This window comes from Oncorhynchus tshawytscha, linkage group LG01 (assembly GCF_018296145.1).
Source record: "Oncorhynchus tshawytscha isolate Ot180627B linkage group LG01, Otsh_v2.0, whole genome shotgun sequence".
Taxonomy (NCBI): Eukaryota; Metazoa; Chordata; class Actinopteri; order Salmoniformes; family Salmonidae; genus Oncorhynchus; species Oncorhynchus tshawytscha.
Genome location: NC_056429.1, coordinates 71,598,608 through 71,619,271, shown reverse-complemented (window position 1 = coordinate 71,619,271; position 20,664 = coordinate 71,598,608). Strand labels below are relative to the sequence as shown.

General features: G+C 40.7%; 1 protein-coding gene across 1 annotated transcript in view; it reads right to left on the bottom strand.

The window, feature by feature from the left end:
- LOC112256155 (leucine-rich melanocyte differentiation-associated protein) overlaps positions 1-17,689 on the bottom strand; it is a 393,246-nt gene extending 375,557 nt beyond the window's left edge. Inside the window, exons 1-2 of the mRNA XM_024429180.2 lie at positions 17,444-17,689; positions 13,960-14,060 (exon numbers count right to left, since the gene is read on the bottom strand). Coding sequence (XP_024284948.1) covers positions 13,960-14,060; positions 17,444-17,485 — 143 coding nt within the window. The 5' untranslated portion in view covers positions 17,486-17,689. The remainder of the gene's footprint in view (positions 1-13,959; positions 14,061-17,443) is intronic.
- Between the last annotated feature and the right edge of the window lie 2,975 nt (positions 17,690-20,664).

Sequence of the window (20,664 nt, the reverse complement as noted above, 5' to 3'; positions counted from 1 at the left end):
AGCTAAGGCTAGCCTTTTCAACCAGAAACTTTCATCCTGTAGCACAAACTCAAAAAAGTTCTGGGACACTGTAAAGTCCATGAAGAATAAGAGCATCTCCTCCCAGCTGCCCACTGCACTGAGGCCAGGTAACACTGTCACCACCGATAAATCCACGATAATTGAGAATTTCAATAAGCATTTTTCTACGGCTGGCCATGCTTTCCACCTGGCTACCCGTACCCCGATCAACAGCCCTGCACCCCCCACAGCAACTCGCCCAAGCCTCCCCATTTCTCCTTCACCCAAATCCAGATAGCTGATGTTCTGAAAGCGCTGCAAAATCTGGACCTCTACAAATCAGCCGGGCTAAATCATCTGGACACTCTCTTTCTAAAATTATCTACCAAAATTGTTGCAACCCCTATTACTAGCCTGTTCAACCTCTCTTTCATACCATCTGAGATTCCTAAAGATTGGAAAGCTGCCACGGTCAAAGGGGGAGACACCCTAGACCCAAACTGCTATAGACCTATATCTATCCTACCCTGCCTTTCTAAGGTCTTCGAAAGCCAAGTTAACTAACAGATTACCGACCATTTCGAATCCCACCGTACCTTCTCCGCTATGCAATCTGGTTTCTGAGCTGGTCATGAGTGCACCTCAGCCACGCTCAAGGTCCTAAACAATATCATAACCGCCATCGATAAGAGACATTACTGTGCAGCCGTATTCGTCGACCTGGCCAAGGCTTTCAAATCTGATCTGAATCAAATTCTTATCGGCAGACTCAACAGCCTTGGTCTCTCAAATGATTGCCTCGCCTGGTTCACCAACTACTTCTCTGATAGAGTTCAGTGTGTCACCCTCTATGGGGGTGCCACAGGGTTCAATTCTCGGGCCGACTCTCTTCTCTGTATACATTAATGATGTCGCTCTTGCTGCTGGTGATACCTCTGGCCCTACTTTGGACACTGTGTTAACAAACCTCCAGACGAGCTTCAATGCCATACAACTCTCCTTCTGTGGCCTCCAACTGCTCTTAAATGCTAGTAAAACTAAATGCATGCTCTTCAACCGATCCATGCCCGCACCTGCCCGCCCGTCCAGCATCACTACTCTGGACGGTTCTGACTTAGAATATGTAGACAACTACCTATGTGTCCGGTTAGACTGTAAACTCTCCTTCAAGACTCACAATAAGCATCTCCAATCCAAAATTAAATCTAGAATCCGCTTCCTATTTCGTAACAAAGCATCCTTCTGCCAAACATACCCTCGTAAAACTGACTATCCTACCGTTCCTTGACGATGTCATTTACAAAATAGCCTCCAACACTCTACTCAACAAATTGGATGCATTCTATCACAGTGCTATCCGTTTTGTCACCAAAGCCCCATATACTACCCACCACTGCGACCTGTACGCTCTCGTTGGCTGGCCCTTGCTTCATACTCATCGTCAAACCCACTAGCTCCAGGTCATCTACAAGTCTATGCTAGGTAAAGCCCCGCCTTATCTCAGCTCACTTGTCACCATAGCAGCACCCACCCGTAGCACGCGCTCCAGCAGCTATATCTCACTAGTCACCCCCAAAGCCAATTCTTCCTTTGGCCGCCTTTCCTTCCTGTTCTCTGCTGCCAATGATTGGAACGAACTGCAAAAATCACTGAAGCTGGAGACGCATATATCCCTCACTAGCTTTAAGCACCAGCTGTCAGAGCAGCTCACAGATCACTGCACCTGTACATAGCCCATCTGTAAATACCCCATCCAACTACCTCATCCCCATACTGATTTATTTATTTATCTTGCTCCTTTGCACCCCAGTATCTCTACTTGCAAATGTATCTTCTGCACATCTACCATTCCAGTGTTTAATTTCTATATTGTAATTACTTTGCCACCATGGCCTATTTATTGCCTTACCTCCCTTATCCTACCTCATTTGCACACACTGTATATAGACTTTTTCTACTGTGTTTGTTTATTCTACCACTAGGCTACCCTGGGGCAGCAGGGTAGCCTAGTGGTTAGAGTGTTGGACTAGTAACCGAAAGGTTGAAAGTTCAAATCCCGAGCTGACAAGGTACAAATCAGTCGTTCTGCCCCTGAACAGGCAGTTAACTCACTGTTCCTAGGCCGTCATTGAAAATAAGAATTTGTTCTTAACTGACTTGCCTAGTTAAATAAAAAAATCCATGTGCAACTCTGTGTTGTTGTATGTGTCGAACTTCATCTTGGCCAGGTCACAGTAGTAAATGAGAATATAGACATTAACTGTAAATGAGAGCTATGCACAATCTGTGTAGCTCTAGCCCCCGTAGCACCCATCTGCTGTCTGAGAAATAAGTAGGGAAACAACAGCCTGGTTTCACATTGGTTTGTGCTGTCTTCAGGGCTCTAAAGTGTGACCATTTTGGTCACATATGCTACTAAATATTTTGCTGTGGGACCGGTCATTTATTTTGGAAGCAATAAAAAAATAAAACACCCAGTTAATATTTGTTGTAATGATTAGGCTTCGCTGTACCGTTGCTCACGAGAGAGAGAAAGAAAAGAAAGAAAGAAAGAAAGAAAGAAAGAAAGAAAGAAAGAAAGAAAGAAAGAAAGAAAGAAAGAAAGAAAGAAAGAAAGAAAGAAAGAAAGAAAGAAAGAAAGAAAGAAAGAAAGAAAGAAAGAAAGAAAGAAAGAAAGAAAGAAAGAAAGAAAGAAAGAAAGAAAGAAAGAAAGAAAGAAAGAAAGAAAGAAAGAAAGAAAGAAAGAAAGAAAGAAAGAAAGAAAGAAAGAAAGAGAGAGAGAAAGAAAGAAAGAAAGAAAGAAAGAAAGAAAGAAAGAGAGAGAAAGAGAGAGAAAGAGAGAGAGGAGTTGGCAGCCCAAGATGGGACCACCGGGCCCTGGAGCTATATGTGCGCATTTCCCACTTCAAAACATTAGCCTACTGCTAATAAAAGTTGTAAAAGCACTCGCTAGTTTAGCTAGCTAGCTACAGTGATGAATAGCTACTGTAGATACAGTTATGACGATTACTGAAACTGTGCAAAGCTGGTGGACATGGAAATGTCCCATTCTCCTGATTGATGGGCTGGGCGCCGCTTGTAATATAATTAATTGCCTTTTCTCTTAATTTCCAACGCAACAGCCAACTTTCAACTATTACTACAGTTGTTTCAATAAATCAATAACTAGCCATAAGTAGTTCAAAACGAGGTAGCCTACCTTTGGCTGGCTGTCATGTTCCAGTTCCCCCTCAAAAAAATAGGTCGGTAAAAGCCATCAATTTAGCTGTAGACTAAACACACCCATTGCATGATCAGTGTTGCAAATGTGAAGTGCAAGCCATTGATCATATAGGTTTATGTGCATCCTCAGGAAATAGTTTTATTTCTAGTATCAGATACCTATATTAATGAATTGGCAGGTCCATTGTCATTCTGGTATTAGGCAATGGGCTATCGATTTAATAAAAAATATGAATCCTTTATCTAGTTATTTCTAAGGCCTCTGCTACAGAAATATGCTGCAGTTGCTTGACTGGTTCCTCTACTGACGTCAAAGTCCATTGTTTGAGAACGCCAAACATACAGAATGTTCAAAAAGACTTTACTCTAAACATTCTTGGTTTATTTTGTAGAGATCAAATGAAATGTTTCAATGTATTTTTTATGTATTTAAAAGCATCTCAATAGGTAAATAGTGCTCTTATAATGTAGAAACCTAATATTCCACCAATGACTTGGTAGACAGGTTTTTGAATCAACATTTTAGCTTTTTATAATAATCAAGTGTCTTTACAGGATTACATATTAGTTTTTTATTTTTTAAATTAAATTTTACCTTTATTTAACCAGGCAAGTCAGTTAAGAACAAATTCTTATTTTCAATGACTGCCTAGGAACAGTGGGTTAACTGCCTGTTCAGGGGCAGAACGACAGATTTGTACCTTGTCAGCTTGGGGGTTTGAACTCGCAACCTTCTGGTTACTAGTCCAACGCTCTAACCACTAGGCTACCCTGCCGCCGTTTCAGGGTACATCACATGCTTCAAAATGAGCTATAATTCATATTAGGTCCAGTGTAGGCTATATTGCATTCAATGTAAAAAATATATATATACAGTACCAGTCAAATGTTTGGACACCTACTAATTTAAGAGTTTCTTTATTTTTACTATTTTCTACATTCTAGAATAATAGTAAAGACATCAAAACTATTAAATAACACATGGAATCATGTAGTAATCAAAAAAGTTTTGAACAAATCAAAACATATTTTACATTTGAGATTCTTCACAGTAGCCAGCCTTTGCCTTAATGACAGCTTTGGACACTCTTGGCATTCTCTCAGCCAGCTTCATGAGGTAGTCACCTGGAATGCATTTCAATTAACAGGCGCGCCTTTTTAAAAGTTAATTGCGGAATTTCTTTAATGCGTTTGAGCCAATCAGTTGTGTTGTGACAAGGGAGTGGTGGTATACAGAAGAAATCCCTAAAGACCAAGTCCATATTATGGAAAGAAGAGCTCAAATAAGCAAAGAGAAACGACAGTCCATCATTACTTTAGGACATGAAGGTCAGTCAATATGGAAAATTTCAACAACTTTGAAATTTTCAACAACTTTGAAAGTTTCTTCAAGTGCAGTCGCAAAGCGCTATGATGAAACTGGCTCTCATGAGGACCACCACAGGAAAGGAAGACCCAGAGTTACCTCTGCTGCAGAGGATAAGTTCAATAGAGTGAACTGCACCTCAGATTGGAGCCCAAATAAACACTTCACAGAGTTCATGTAACAGACATCAACATCAGCTGTTCAACAGGAGACTGCGTGAATCAGGCCTTCATGGTGGAATAGCTGCAAAGAACAACTACTAAAGGACATCAATAAGAAGAAGATACTTGCTTGGGCCAAGAAACACGAGCAATGGACATTAGACCAGTGGAAATCTGTCCTTTTGTCTGAGGAGTCCAAATTTTAGATTTTTGGTCCCAACCGCCGTGTCTTTGTGAGACGCAGAGTAGGTGAATGGATGACCTCCGCATATGTGGTCCCTACCGTGAAGCATGGAGGAGAATGTCTGTGATTTATCACGGTCTGTGATTTATTTAGAATTCAAGGCACCAGCATGGCTACCACAGCATTCTGCAGAGACAGGCCCTCCCATCTGGTTTGCGCTTAGTGAGCCTACCATTTGTTTTTCAACAGGACAATGATCCAAAACACACCTCCAGGCTGTGTAAGGTCTATTTTACCAATAAGGAGAGTGATGGAGTGCTGCATCAGATGACCTGGCCTCAACAATCACCAGACCTCAACCAAATTGAGATGGTTTGGGATGAGTTGGACTGCAGAGTGAAGGAACAGCAGCCAACAAGTGCTCAGCATATGTGGAAACTCCTTCAAGACTGTTGGAAAAACATTCCAGATGAAGCTGGTTGAGAGAATGCCAAGAGTGTGCAAAGCAGTCATCAAGACAAAGGTTGGCTACCTTGAAGAATCTAAAATATAAAAATATATTTAGAATTGTTTAACACTGTTTTGGTTACTACATGATGCCATATGTGTTAATTAATAGTTTTGATGTCTTCAATATTATTCTACAATGTAGAAAAAAGACAAAAGAAAAGAAAAACCCTGGAATAGGTGTCCCCAAACTTTTGACTGGTACTGTGTGTGTATATATATATATATATATATTTATTTGGGGCGGCAGGAAGCCTAGCGGTTAAAGCGTTGGGTCAGTAACCAAAAGGTTGCTGGATCGAATCCCCGAGCTGCCCTTGAACAAGGCAGTTAACCCACTGTTCCCCTGCAGGCTGTCATTGTAAATAAGACTTTGTTGTTAACTGACTTGCCTACTTAAATAAAGGTTCAATTTAAAGAATGTTTTAAAATGTATAAACTAAGCAATAAAAAAAATGTTCCTTTTTCAGGATCGTAAAATCGTAAAAATCCAAATAACTTCACAGATCTTCATTGTAAAGGGTTTAAACACTGTTTCCCATGCTTGTTCAATGAACCATAAACAATTAATGAACATGCACCTGTGGAACGGTCGTTAAGACACTAACAGCTTACAGACGCTAGGCAATTAAGGTCACAGTTATGAAAACTTAGGACACTAAAGAGGTACTTCTACTGACTGAAAAACACCAAAGGAAAGATGCCCAGGGTCCCTGCTCATCTGCGTGAACGTGCCGGAGGCATGCTGCAAGGAGGCATGAGGACTGCAGATATGGCCAGGGTAATAAATTGTAATGTCTGTATTGTAAGATGAGTAAGACAGCGCTACAGGGAGACAGAACGGACAGCTGATCGACCTCGGGACAGGTACAGGATGGCAACAACATCTGCCTGAGTTAAACCAGGAATGCAAAATCCCTCCATCAGTGCTCAGAATGTCCGCAATAGGCTGAGAGAGGCTGGACTGAGGGCTTGTAGGCCTGTTGTAAGGCAGGTCCTCACTAGACATCACCGCCAACAACGTTGCCTATGGGCACAAACCCACCATTGCTGCAACAGACACAGACTGGCAAAAATTGCTCTTCACTGACGAGTCGCGGTTTTGTCTCACCAGGGGTGGTGGTCAAAGAAATGAGCGTTACACCGAGGCCTGTACTCTGGAGCGGGATCGATTTGGAGGTGGAGGGTCCGTTATGGTCTGGGCGGTGTGTCACAACATCATCGGACTGAGCTTGTTATCATTGCAGGCAATCTCAATGCTGTGTGTTACAGGGAAGACATCTTCCTCCCTCATGTGGTACCCTTCCTGCAGGCTCATGGTGACATGACCCTCCAGCATGACGATGCCACCAGCCATACTGCTCTTTCTGTGTGTGATTTCCTGCAAGACAGGAATGTCAGTGTTCTGCCATGGCCAGCGAAGTGCCTGGATCTCAATCCCATTGAGCACGTCTGGGACCTGTTGGATCGGAGGGTGAGGACTAGGGCCATTCCCCCCAGAAATATCTGGGAACTTGCAAGTACCTTGGTGGAAGAGTGGGGTACCATCTCACAGCAAGAACTGGCAAATCTGGTGCAGTCCGTGAGGAGGAGATGCACTGCAGTACTTAATCACTCCCCCCCTTTGTTCAGGGACACAATATTCCATTTATGTTAGTCACATGTCTGTGGAACTTGTTTTGTTCAAATCAAATTTTATTTGTCACATACACATGGTTAGCAGATGTTAATGCAAGTGTAGCGAAATGCTTGTGCTTCTAGTTCCGACAATGCAGTAATAAAAAGCAAGTAATCTAACTAACAATTTTAAAAAAAAACTACTGTCTTATACACAGTGTAAGGGGATAAAGAATATGTACATAAGGATATATGAATGAGTGATGGTACAGAGCAGCATAGGCAAGATACAGTAGATGATATCGAGTACAGTATATACATATGAGATAAGTATGTAAACCAAGTGGCATAGTTAAAGTGGCTAGTGATACATGTATTACATAAGGATGCAGTCGATGATATAGAGTACAGTATCAACGTATGCATATGAGATGAACAATGTAGGGTAAGTAACATTATATAAGGTAGCATTGTTTAAAGTGGCTAGTGATATATTTACATCATTTCCCATCAATTCCCATGATTAAAGTGGCTGGAGTAGAGTCAGTGTCATTGACAGTGTGTTGGCAGTAGCCACTCAATGTTAGTGGTGGCTGTTTAACAGTCTGATGGCCTTGAGATAGAAGCTGTTTTTCAGTCTCTCGGTCCCAGCTTTGATGCACCTGTACTGACCTCGCCTTCTGGATGACAGCGGGGTGAACAGGCAGTGGCTCGGTGGTTGATGTCCTTGATGATCTTTATGGCCTTCCTGTAGCATCGGGTGGTGTAGGTGTCCTGGAGGGCAGGTAGTTTGCCCCCGGTGATGCGTTGTGCAGACCTCACTACCCTCTGGAGAGCCTTACGGTTGAGGGCGGTGCAGTTGCCATACCAGGCGGTGATACAGCCCGCCAGGATGCTCTCGATTGTGCATCTGTAGAAGTTTGTGAGTGCTTTTGGTGACAAGCCGAATTTCTTCAGCCTCCTGAGGTTGAAGAGGTGCTGCTGCGCCTTCCTCACGATGCTGTCTGTGTGAGTGGACCAATTCAGTTTGTCTGTGATGTGTATGCCGAGGAACTTAAAACTTGCTACCCTCTCCACTACTGTTCCATCGATGTGGATAGGGGGGTGTTCCCTCTGCTGTTTCCTGAAGTCCACAATCATCTCCTTAGTTTTGTTGACGTTGAGTGTGAGGTTGTTTTCCTGACACCACACTCCGAGGGCCCTCACCTCCTCCCTGTAGGCCGTCTCGTCGTTGTTGGTAATCAAGCCTACCACTGTTGTATCGTCCGCAAACTTGATGATTGAGTTGGAGGCGTGCATGGCCACGCAGTCGTGGGTGAACAGGGAGTACAGGAGAGGGCTCAGAACGCACCCTTGTGGGGCCCCAGTGTTGAGGATCAGCGGGGAGGAGATGTTGTTGCCTACCCTCACCACCTGTTTATGTCTCAGTTGTTAAATCTGGTTATGTTCATACAAATATTTACACATGTTAAATTCGCTGAAAATAAAATGCAGTTGACAGTGAGAGGACATTTCTTTTTTTGCTGAGTGTATTTGCTAAGAACTGGCAGAAAGCTGGTAGGTCTGCTGTTAGAACCAGTAAAGGCCTTTACCACTCTTGGCTAGCGGAATGACTTCGGCTTCCCTCCAGGCCTGAGGACAAACACCTTCCTCTAGACTCAGATTAAAGTTATGATAGATAGGAGTGGCTATAGAGTCAGCTACCATCCTCAGTACCTTTCCATCTAAGTTGACAGTGCCAGGAGGTTTGTCATTGAGCAATAACAAGTGTTTAACCTCTTCCACACTAACTTTACAAAATACAAACTTACAATGCTTTTCCTTCATGTTTTTTTATTTTTTTTGCATGAATACGATGTCTCACTGTTCGTTGTTGGGATTTCCTGCCTAAGCTTGCCCACTTTGTCAATGAAGAAATCATTAAAATAATTGGCACCATGAAATGGTTTTGTGATGCCACCTGATTCAATGAAAGATGGAGTTTAATTTGTCTTTCTGCCCATCATTTTTTTTCATCATTCTTTATATCATTGATCTTGGCTTCATAATACCGTTTTTGTTGAGTTTAGTCACATATTTTCTCAATTTGCAGTAAGTAAGCCAGTCAGATTTGCAGTGACTTATTAGCCACTCCTTTTGTCCCATCTCTTTCAACCATACAGTTTTCCAATTCCTCATCAATCCATGGAACCTTAACAGTTAACAGTCAATTTCTTATCAGGTGCATGTATATCAATTATTGGAAGAAGCAATTTCATAAATTCATCAAGTGCAGCGTCTGGATGATCCTTATTAATCACATCAGACCAACAAATATTTGTAACATCATCCACATAAGAGTCACAGCAAAATCTTTTCTATGATCTCTTTTACAATATTTTAGGCCCAGATTTTGGAACCTTGGCTTTCCTGGATATAGCCACTATATTGTGATCCCTGCATCCAATGGGTACAGATACAGATTTAAAACACAGTTCTACAGTAATAGTAAACATGTGATCAATACATGTGGAGTATCTTGTTCCTGTAGTGTTTGTAAAAACCATGGGGGTTGATTTATACCTGAACCAGATTACAGACACTAGTTCAAGTGAAAAGCTTCCTCTTGAGTGGACAACTTGATGAAACTCAATCAATATTTAGGTACCCAACGAAAGGAGACCTCTCTGTTTACATCACATACACCATCAAGCATTTCATACACATTATTTAGATACTGACTGTTCGCACTTGGTGGCCTATAGAAACAGACCAAAATAATAGTATTTAGATGAGGCAGGTGAACCTGCAACCAAAGCACTACAATAACACTTGACATGAGATCTTCTCTAAGCATTACAGGGATATGGCTCTGAATATATATATATAGATATATATATATATATATATACAGCAACACCTCCCCATAAGCATTTCTGTCTTTTCTATAGATGTTATACCTTTCTATTGCTACTGCTGTATCATTAAAGGAATTATCCATGCGCGTCTCAGAAATGGCTAATATATGAATGTTATCTGATGTTATCAAGTTATTGATTTCATGAACCTTATTTAATAGGAATTTGTTTTAACCTAGTTAAATAAAATAAAAACATTTCTAAGGCTACATATATTAATAGAGGCTATTTCAGCCCTTTCCTGGGTAGCGTCTCAGAGAAAGGCTTAACTTGGAAAAGAACAAAGCAAGTGAAAAGAAAAGAAAACATTCAACAGTCCATTAATCAGTTGGTGTGTGTGTGTAAGTGTGCGTGTGCTGCGAGGTTGAAGCTTCAAACCCATAGGCTTGGGTTCACATAAAAAGGTTGGATGGAGACCTGGTTTCTAACATGAACTACTTGCAAGTCTGACATCCCAGCTCATAAAGTTATGCAAATAACAAAAAAAATGCTACTCACAGTTTGTTGCACATACAAAACAAATATTCGACAGCAAGGATCTTGATCCAGGAGGGGATTCTCTGCTGTTACCAAGAGAAGCTTTATTTAGCAAGAAGCTAACTACTTAGCTAGATAACTAGCTACTAAATTAGCAAACCAAATGCACAACATTTTAGACAGTTTACTTAATAATTATACAATATCTAGCTGGAAAATATTTAGTTGTGAATTCCATACTGTACCTAGATCACCTGGTGCCTTCTGCACAACAGTGAGTGACTCACAAGGCGCCAGTCTCTTGTCATTGGGTGCTTGTAAACAAACACCATGTGACTGGTGCATACTGGTAAGCTTCATAATGAAAAAGAATGTGGCAGGTGAAATGAAGTACACGATATGCTTCATCTCCTAATGTATTGCACAAGTTGACTGCAGGCATTTATTTAAAAAGAAGCTACAAATATTCACATTTAAAAATAAAAAAATTATCAAAGAAATAGGTATTGACTGTACTGAAAAACTATCCCAAGGCTACTTCCAAATAGCCCGGTATACCGCTCAAGCCTACTAATATATTATTAAAGATTAAGCTGATCGGAAAATAATGTCATCAGCTTTTGAATGACAACATATTTACTAAAACATTTAGCCTACTAATTGTTAACTGTGTAATAACAACTCAACACCCAACATAGAAACACCTATTACAAACCAGTCTAACACTATTACATACATTGAAGAAGTATGCAGTTTACAAATTCTAGCACATTGCCTTTGTTTCGCATTCAAGGGGGGCAATCATGTCTGAAACATTCAGAGTTTGACACCCTCAGCGAATGAAAAGGCAGGCAAATCAAACTCCAGTCAAGGCAACGCTCGTTTTCCAATCGCTGCGGTTCATTAGGAATATTAATGCTCCGATAAGCACACATTTATTCATGAAACACTGGGCAGGGGCACGGGACTTAGCAATTATTAATGTGACAGGACTCGGGCACAAAGTGAATCAATTAAACAAGAAGAATCCACATTTCCAGCACAGATAACTGCCTTAAGACGACGACAATTTTCGACGACGTGACAAAAAGAGCCTCCATTCAGAGGCCTTTCAAGGCCCTGACAGGTCAAGAAAGGGTTTTTGAAACAAAAGCACCTTCTAACCATCCTCTCTCCTCTTTTAGTTGTCAGATCAATTTTGCCAGTCCTGCTGCTGAGATGACTGAGACAGCACCACCCCCCCTCCCCCCAGTCCATCCCTCTGAACCAGCTGCCACAAGGTGATTCTTCAGGTCCTGTCAGAAGGGTCTTTTATTTTATTTGGCCCCTGCATTAACATGTCACATTTATTGATCAGGCCTTTTATCCGGCCACAGCTTGGTACCAGCCAACCCATCTCTCCGCTGCTCTGAGTGTCTCACAAATGGCACCCTATTCCCTATATAGTGCTCCTATTTAGTAAATAGGGTGCCATTTGGTACGCAGCTTGATGCTCTTACATGGTCTTTGATGTCCCTATGACATGCCAAACCACATAATGCACATAATGTGAACATATTAAATTGCACTTAACGCAGATATGGCAAAGATGTTGCTCCTCTCACATCTATGACAGGTAGCTAACTCTACCAGCTCTCATGTCAGAATTAGATCAATCCATGTTTCTCAAATTCCACATTTTGTGGGAGGAAACTTAACATTGAAATAACTGATAACATGGATGAACATGTTACGACTTAAGCTCTATCAACTCAAGGTCTTGGTAAGAATTCTGTTGGAAGAATGTTATACAGGTCTTCATAACACCTAAACTGAAATCAAAACACACTGGCTCCCAACACCCATTTTGGAGAGAATGTGGGCTATAAACGGTGGATCACGCACATATTTTTTGGTCCCGCCCTGCTATTGAATCTTACTGGGGAGAAATAAGATCTAACATTGGAAAAATAATGGGTTTTGACATGGAACAAAACATTCATTTTTTTTGTACTTGGGTGAAATACCTGATAACTTAGAGAAAAGAGAAACTAGAGAAAAGTACCTGTTGAAGGTCCTACTGGCAGTCAGTAAAAAGGCTGTCACTAGGAAAGACCCTCCCACCATTACACAATGGGTAGACATTACATATAGTATATTAAATAAATACACTATATGTATGACCTTTGCTTTAAGAACACGAGGCCAAGAATAGTGGGAAAAATGGGTTTCCTACCTGAAAATTGTCCAATTCCAAAGATTGTTACGGTAACTAATCTGATGTAAGTGAAAAGAAAGTATATAAAAAAATAAAAGTTGAAGTTGTTCCAAATGTGTTAAAAGTTAACCTTAACCTTAAACATTTGGAGTTGATGGTTAAAGTTAAGTTCAGGCTGATGCTTATCCCCATCCGCAATACCCGTCCACAACGCCCTAACAAAACCGAAACCTACTTTAAGGTAAAAGCACTCACTGTTGTCCCTAGCGGCCGGTTTCCACGCCATCAGACATGGATGGACGTCAAATACAGAGTTGTAGGAGTTGAATGTGCTAGTTTCCGATTTAATGACGATGCCAGCCAGGCACAATGTAAATTCAAAAAGGAAAACTTGAAAATCATAATGCCTGGCACTAAAACGGAACCTTTTAGAAAGAACAGAGTGAGTCATGTCTAAAGAGGGTCTCCATGGTCTCCAATGGTCACATTGGGATCTTTCCATCTTAATCCATATAGGATATAAGATATATTGATATATGGTGGCAACATGACTTTAAATAGTACAGGACATACATTGAACAAAAATATAAATACAACATGCAAAGTGTTGGTCCCATGTTTCATGAGCTGAAATAAAAGATCCCATACATTTTCCATATGCACAAACAGCATATTTCTCTAAAATGTTTACAAAATTTGTTTACATCCCTGTTAGTGAGCATTTCTCTTTTGCCAAGATGGGGATGGGGGGGGCTGTAATAAAGCCCCTTTAAGGGAAAAAAAAGTGTTCTGATTGGCTGGGCATGGCTCCCCAGTGGGTGGATCTGGCTCCCAAGTGTGTAGGCCTATACCCTCCTAGGCCCACCCATGGCTGAGCCCCTGTCCAGTCATGTGAAATCCATAGATTAGGGCCTAATGTATCTATTTCAAATGACTGATTTCCTTCTATTAACTGTAACTTAGTAAAATCTTTGAAATTGTTGCATGCTGCATGTATACTTTTGTTCAGTATATATATGCATATAATAATTTATAAAGACTTGATTACATAGTGGTATCTTCCTTAAAAATGCACTATACAGAAATTGCTTGGGAACAGATCTACCACTTCTTAGACTTGCTTTCAACAGGAATGAAAAATCTAGAACTCACATTTCTATGCGAATTTGGTCGGGTCACCCAAAACGTTATATATTGTAGCTTTAATAAGAGATGTGACCTACCACAAAGGTCCACTCACGGCACCACTACACCATTTAAGGCACCACTACCACTCAAGGCAACACTGTGTCCATGATAGTATTCACGACTCATCTCAGCTCATCTCCTACCTTAGCTGATTGAAGCTGAGATCTAGCCGTCTTGTCAAGAGTCCATATCTTTCTCCAAGGTACTCTGGGATGTCCTCACAGTCATGTCCAATATAGGAAACCTGTGGAGCAACCACAGAGAGATGCACCGTATTTAAATGAATACACAACATGCAAATGAATAGATTACAGCACGGAGAGACTGGAACCAGAAATCGGCCAGGGCATTTCTAACACACAATCCCATTTTTTTCCTTGACAACACGTGCCCATTTCCCCCCCCTTGAAGACCCCATTATTATTCAAATAATGATTATTGTGTGCAAAAAAAAACAACATTTTCTAAAGGCACACTGGGCTAAAGATGGACAAGCCCATCTGGCATCTGCACAAATTGCCCTGTGGCCAGTCCGTTTCTGGGTTAAAGTGAGTGAGAATAGCCTAAATAACCTATGGTGGAGTGCATGTGTTTATAAGCTCATGGAGCACAGTAGGTGGTGTATATAGTGAGTGGTTTACCTTGTTTGTGACCTGAGGTAGGGTTGGGTAGGGTTATCCAGACTTTCATACAGCTTCTGTACCATACCGGGGTATACAGTATGACTGAATATGCACACATGGGGCGCTATTTGACGCACAAAACAATTTAGGCAACATGGATCTTAATTCAGGAGGGGATTGCATGTCTCTGCTGTCACCAAGAAGCTTGATCTTGACATCTAGCCACTTAGCTAGCAAATTAGCAAACCAAATGCATAGCTGGAGCCCTGAGCTGGATTTATTTGACACATCTTAGATTTCTTATAGATATACATAACTTATAGTTAGTTATAAGCAGTGGTGTAGAAAACACCCCCGCAGCTACTGCAAGGCGGGGGTCCCCCCACCACAAAAAAAAGAAAAAGAATAATCATACTATCTGTATTTTAAATAACCTGGTATATGGTATATCGCCCAAGCCTAACCTGAGGACTTGTAAAACATATGACATGAAAAACCACACATTCTCTATCAGACACGCATCCAATAATATTAGACAGTGAGTGTCTTTTCATTCATTTGATTGCTAGGTCAATGTGAGAGACCTTCCAGGTATGATACTTGGTAAGTTACATTGTCACATTCATTTAAACATGCTCTGTAACGTTTCAGGTAGAGTTGCAGGATAGTGACCTGCCATGTGTACACAACTATGTTCAGCTTCAACACATTGATAAAAACTCTGAGTAGTTTATAAAGCTTTGTCTGTGCAGCTGCTGTGACGCGATTTCATACTTTTTAAAATGAGTTGCATCATACCACTACAGTTGCGCAGGAGTTCTCTTTTATTTGTGTCACATGACAGTAGCATAGCAAATTGTAGCCCTTCTCATGACTCCACGTCCATTTTGATTAGCTGAGGGGGTGCTACGATGCTGAACCAAAGCTCATTCTAAACGTTGATACGCCTCTTTTGTGATACGGTTTTGGAAACATTTGAAACATAACCTTCATATCAGCGAGAAATAATTTTCAAAAAACAAAAGGTACAATTTCTACACACCTTTATAGGGTTAAGCCTTCTGCATGCTTCGGGTTCGGCTGGTGCCTATCCGAACTCAGCTAAGCGAACCAAACGTGTATGCACATCCTCCCTTAAAAAGTAATTTGCTTGAAAAACAAGAAAAAAGCTAGAATAGTATTGTTTGCCCATCTTGAGACACCGTAGCCAGTATACACTTCCTCAAAATAGTCAGAATTAATCTAAAATAATTCGAGAAATTAGTCATTAATTTTGACGTTTTTGCAGAGGAGATATTAGTCACGCATTTTTACATTAACTAATATGTTTGGTGCAGTATTTGTCAAGGGAAAAAAAATGTGAATGGAAACTATTAATCTTTTGCTGAATGGCAACAAACACTTAATTGAAGAATCCCTACAATTGACCAAACAAAAATCAAAGGACGTAAACTTCAGCCTCTGAACTTCAGCTTGGCTCGGGACTTTTTTTGGTGTGCACCAACAGCCTTTAGGAAGAGTTTGAATTATACTGTGACATTCAGGGGGTTCTCTATTTTTTCATGGCTTGGCCGGCTGGGATTGTCCTTGTCCCATTGCGCTCTAGCGACTCCTTGTGGCGGGCCGGGCGCCTGCACGCTAACTTTGGTCGCCAGCTTTTCGTCGTTTCCTCCGACACATTGGTGCGGCTGGCTTCCGGGATTAAGTGAGAAGTGTGTCAAGAAGCAGTGCGGCTTGGCGCAGTCATGTCTCGGAGGACGCATGGCTCCCAACCTTCGCCTCTCCTGAGTCTGTACGGGAGTTGCAGCGATGGGACAAGACTAACGACAAATTGGATACCATGAAAAAGGGGTTAAAAAAAGTATCACCTTTAATGTGGCATGAACACAGTCAGTCATGATGTTTTTGATTGTCAAACAAATCACTTCAAAAAGTAGGCTACCTGCACATGTTAATTCATTCCAGCATCCAAACAGGGCACTCACTGTGCACACACCCATTTGATATATGGAAAGATAGATATGTTACAGAACACCAAAAAGTGTAATGACATTTGCCGATTGTCATTAGGTTTGCACTCTTGAAGCTTGAATTAATTGGATGTGTCTCGCTGACAATAGGACCTTTTTGTAGAAAGAAAAGTCAGGACACCTGAAAAGGGTCTAAAAATACAGGACCGACCCAGGATGACAAGTGCAGCAACATGAAATTAAAATGGTTTAAACCATGACACTGAGGTGAGAGTGTTCTTTTCATTTAGAATAAGCATTGATTTCCATATTTACCACCATAGCAGTAGACTACAAATTGCATTTTAAACCAAATAGGTATATGGTTAAATTAGCATTATTTAGAGACCCCCAAAGTTATCCTTTTGTTGAATTTAGGTGGTCTTATCTCTCATCAATTGGTTACTAACATAATTAGAGCAGTAAAAATAAAGGCTTTGTCATACCCGTGGTATAAGGTCTGATATACCACGGCTGTCAGCCAATCATTAGCTATTAGGCATGCCGAACACCTGTTTGTAACAGAACGACAGCCAAAAACGTGTTGAACTGAAAAGTAGCCTACTGTCGGTTGAAATTGTGTAAAAGCCGGTTAAAAACAGTGTACGTGTATATTTAGCATTTGTGAAATTATTTTGTTGTGATATAAAAGTAGAGGGCATAACGTTTCTAGAACCGTACCGCATTTGAGAATTGATGTATGTTTAGATTAAGTATTTGGCTGTATTGGCTGCCAGTTACAGTTTGCCTCTGAACATAACATAAGGTCCTTGGACGGGTTAACCTAACAGGTTAAGGGTATGCTCGCAGTAGGCTACATTCTTGGGCTATGCATAACGGAGGCAATGCAGCATAGCCTACCAAAAAAACACGGAACACACAAAACAACATACACTCTGAACGACAAACACTGACAACTATATGGCTTACTATTCCTTTTAAATATCACATACAAGAGACATGAAAACTTTTTATTTGAAATAGTTCACACTTACTTGAGTTCCATTCATTGACACCATAGAGTCGCTGCATGCCATAACTCTATCTGATGACTATAGGCTATCTCTACGGAATAACCTAACAATCGGAATGGAACTGGCACATGTCCTCTTGTTTAAAATAAACTTTACTTTCATTAGTTTTCCAAAATGTCACGGTTTTGGTTGGTGATTTGCACTACTTGATGCGTCTAATTTACTACTTCCGCGTGATTCCTCCGAATCAGCAGACCTAATACGGAAACGCGCTAATACTGAAATGGGCCGTCAGTAGTTACCACAGTCACAAAGTCATAATTATGTCTAAACCCTGCCTGTTTGTACAATTTCTCTTCTAACGCTAACCTTAACCACACTGCCAATCTTATGACTAACCGTAACCTTCAATTGAGACCAAAAAGCACATTTTTGTTTTCATAGATTTATACGATAAGCTATAAACTTTTTTGTAAATGACTTTGTGGATGTGGTAACTAATGACAACCGAAATTATGGCAGCATGCGTTTGGTTGTCATTAGTTACCACAGCGTCAAAATTGGCTGGCCTATCGTAAACATTCATCAAGACAAATGTAAGGTTATAGTTAGGCATAGGTATTGCAGTGTGGTTAAGGTAAGGTTTACATTCAGATTTTAATAAGATACATTTGAGAAAAACTGCGATACGTGGCTGCGGTAACTCCGTTGTGTCACAATTTGTCAACTTCTATTGGAGAGCTCAAAACTAGGCCGTGCACTAGTGAAGATGTTAGGAGTTAAATAATGGCTAAATAAAATATTAAAAGTTCTCATCAGACTCCGCAGACAGCATGTAGCCTAGGAGTTTAAAGAGATTACATTTTGAAGAAGAACGCATCTGGAACAGGTGGAGGTGATTGATAGAATCAAAACACTGTACGCCTAATCCATTCACATCAGTACAATCCTATAGGAAATCCTCAGTGTTGTAGAACACAAAACTTGCTCCAAAACGACATATGGGATTTACACTTACTTGATAGCTGTTTTTGCTTGCTTGGTGTTTACTGGGGCAGACACCGCGCCAGAACGAATCACTTGGAAGGGCATTTGAATTCAATAGGCTGGCCCGTTTTTTCACGGGATTTCCTGTGTGCACGCATTTTTGCGTTAACCCTTTTTTAAATGGGTGTAATAGTAAAGACCATAGACAGCTCGTGTGTTTCAAGTGTGGTGAAGCTTACAATTTATCCTACAATGTCTACCGATCTGCGTGCCAGTTATGATTATTTTTATATGCACATTTTCATGGAACAGTTTCATTTCAATAAACATGTTTCCGTTTCTCAAAATCATTGTCACGTGGTTAATCATAGAAATCTAAAGTAAAATTCAAAAAAATCTAAAGGTTAAAATTAGACTATGGAAAGAGCATTATCCTCTGCCATACTGACACGTTGATACACTTGTGATTTGATCCATTAGCGGCTAAAGAAATGAGAGCATAGAACTCAGAGATGGAAGTTATTGGCTATCATTAACTAAGTAAAATACATAGGCCTAAAGCCGACAAATGAAAACAGTATATCCTGATGAAAATTCAGGTTATGTCAATCTTTCTATCTGTCTTGACTTGAGCTATTGTTAGTGAAGTTCAATTGTATCAAATCATCACAGGGTCCAGCCAGAAGTTGTCGCTAACTTGCAACATTTGATCAACTAGCCTATTCCGGGCTCTCAAAGTTTCCTCGGCTAGTGGCTCGGGAACGACAGCTGTTTTTTATGACGTTTCCACTGGATATATGGGATCATCAGATCATGATATTTTGCTCTTTCACACCGAGACTTGGTGATTATCAAGAGCGGGAGTGTTGGAAAGATTTATCAAATACTGAGGAACTGTCATTCCAAATGTATGTTAAAAAAAATACGTGTTCGAGGCGAAGAAAATATGTGTGGTGTATGTGCTGAGTTAAGACAATCAGAAATAAGACTGGCAAAATGGGCACTATTATGCATGCAATCTGGAGAGAGACGCACCATATATTCGCCACACCCCCTCCCCTTGTTGATGCAAACGTTTAAATTATACTCAAGACACATTATCTTCACACATATTTTAGATGCTTTTCACTGACAGCCACAACTCAATCAGCTAGACCTATTGCCACGCAAACACGCCTGCGATTTGAAACAATCCCCCGCAATTTGTTTTAAATTATGTAGCCCATGTAAAAAAAATACGTGTTTGAGGCTGTCTGGCCAGAAATAGTATGAGATGCCATACTCTTGGTCGGGACAGCATCAGACACATGGTCTACACATACTGAAACAGAGGGGGCTGTTTCGCTCGCTTGGATGCTTTAGCTGAGATTGATGCGGCTTTCTTTCGACGCGGGACTCGGTCAAATAAATGATCAATATTTAAGTGTTTTATTTGGACGGGAAAGGAGATACGGTAGTTCGGGCCAGGCCCTTAAGCCTCGTCCATAACCCCGGCCCTGTACTGGGGTCAATTGGTATCAGCTGGTAGCCTGATTCGGCAGCAGTTGTGATAAATTAATTAAACTGTTTGAAGTAGGCTCTATGCTATACCTGAAACTAGGTTTGTTAACCACATATTATCTAAATGTTCTATAATTTTAAGCTGAATAGCTGAGAGATTTTGCTGACAATTGTGTCAGCCTACCATGCAATACTGAAGCCACATATTAGTACACATTTTCTCTGTATGCATACCTAAATATTGGGAAGATAACATACTTAATGACTATTCCCGCCACTGGCACAGGTTGAGTGAAGTTCATGGTGCACCCACATAGAATTTGCTTTCCATTGATCATTTAGCTATTTGATTTTGAATTTTAGGACTCCTAAGGAATCCTAAGGAATAAGATTTTGAAGTCAGTCCTATATATCTCTCACTCTATATATATATACCAACTTTCTTTATTTGCATAACATACAACATGTAATGTGAGTTTACCACATCAGTGACCGGCTTCATTAAGTGCGTCAACAATGTCATCCTGACAGTGACCATACGTACATATCCCAACCAGAAGCCATCCACACTTAGCTAAAGGCTAGAGCTGCCAATTTTAAGGAGCTTATAAGAAATCCTTCAATGCCCTTCGAAGAACCATAAAACAGGCAAAACGTCAATATAGAACTAAGATCGAATCCTAGTACACCGGTTCTGACAGTCGTTGGATGTGGCAGGGCTTGCAAAGTAACATGGGTTACAAAGGGAAACTCAG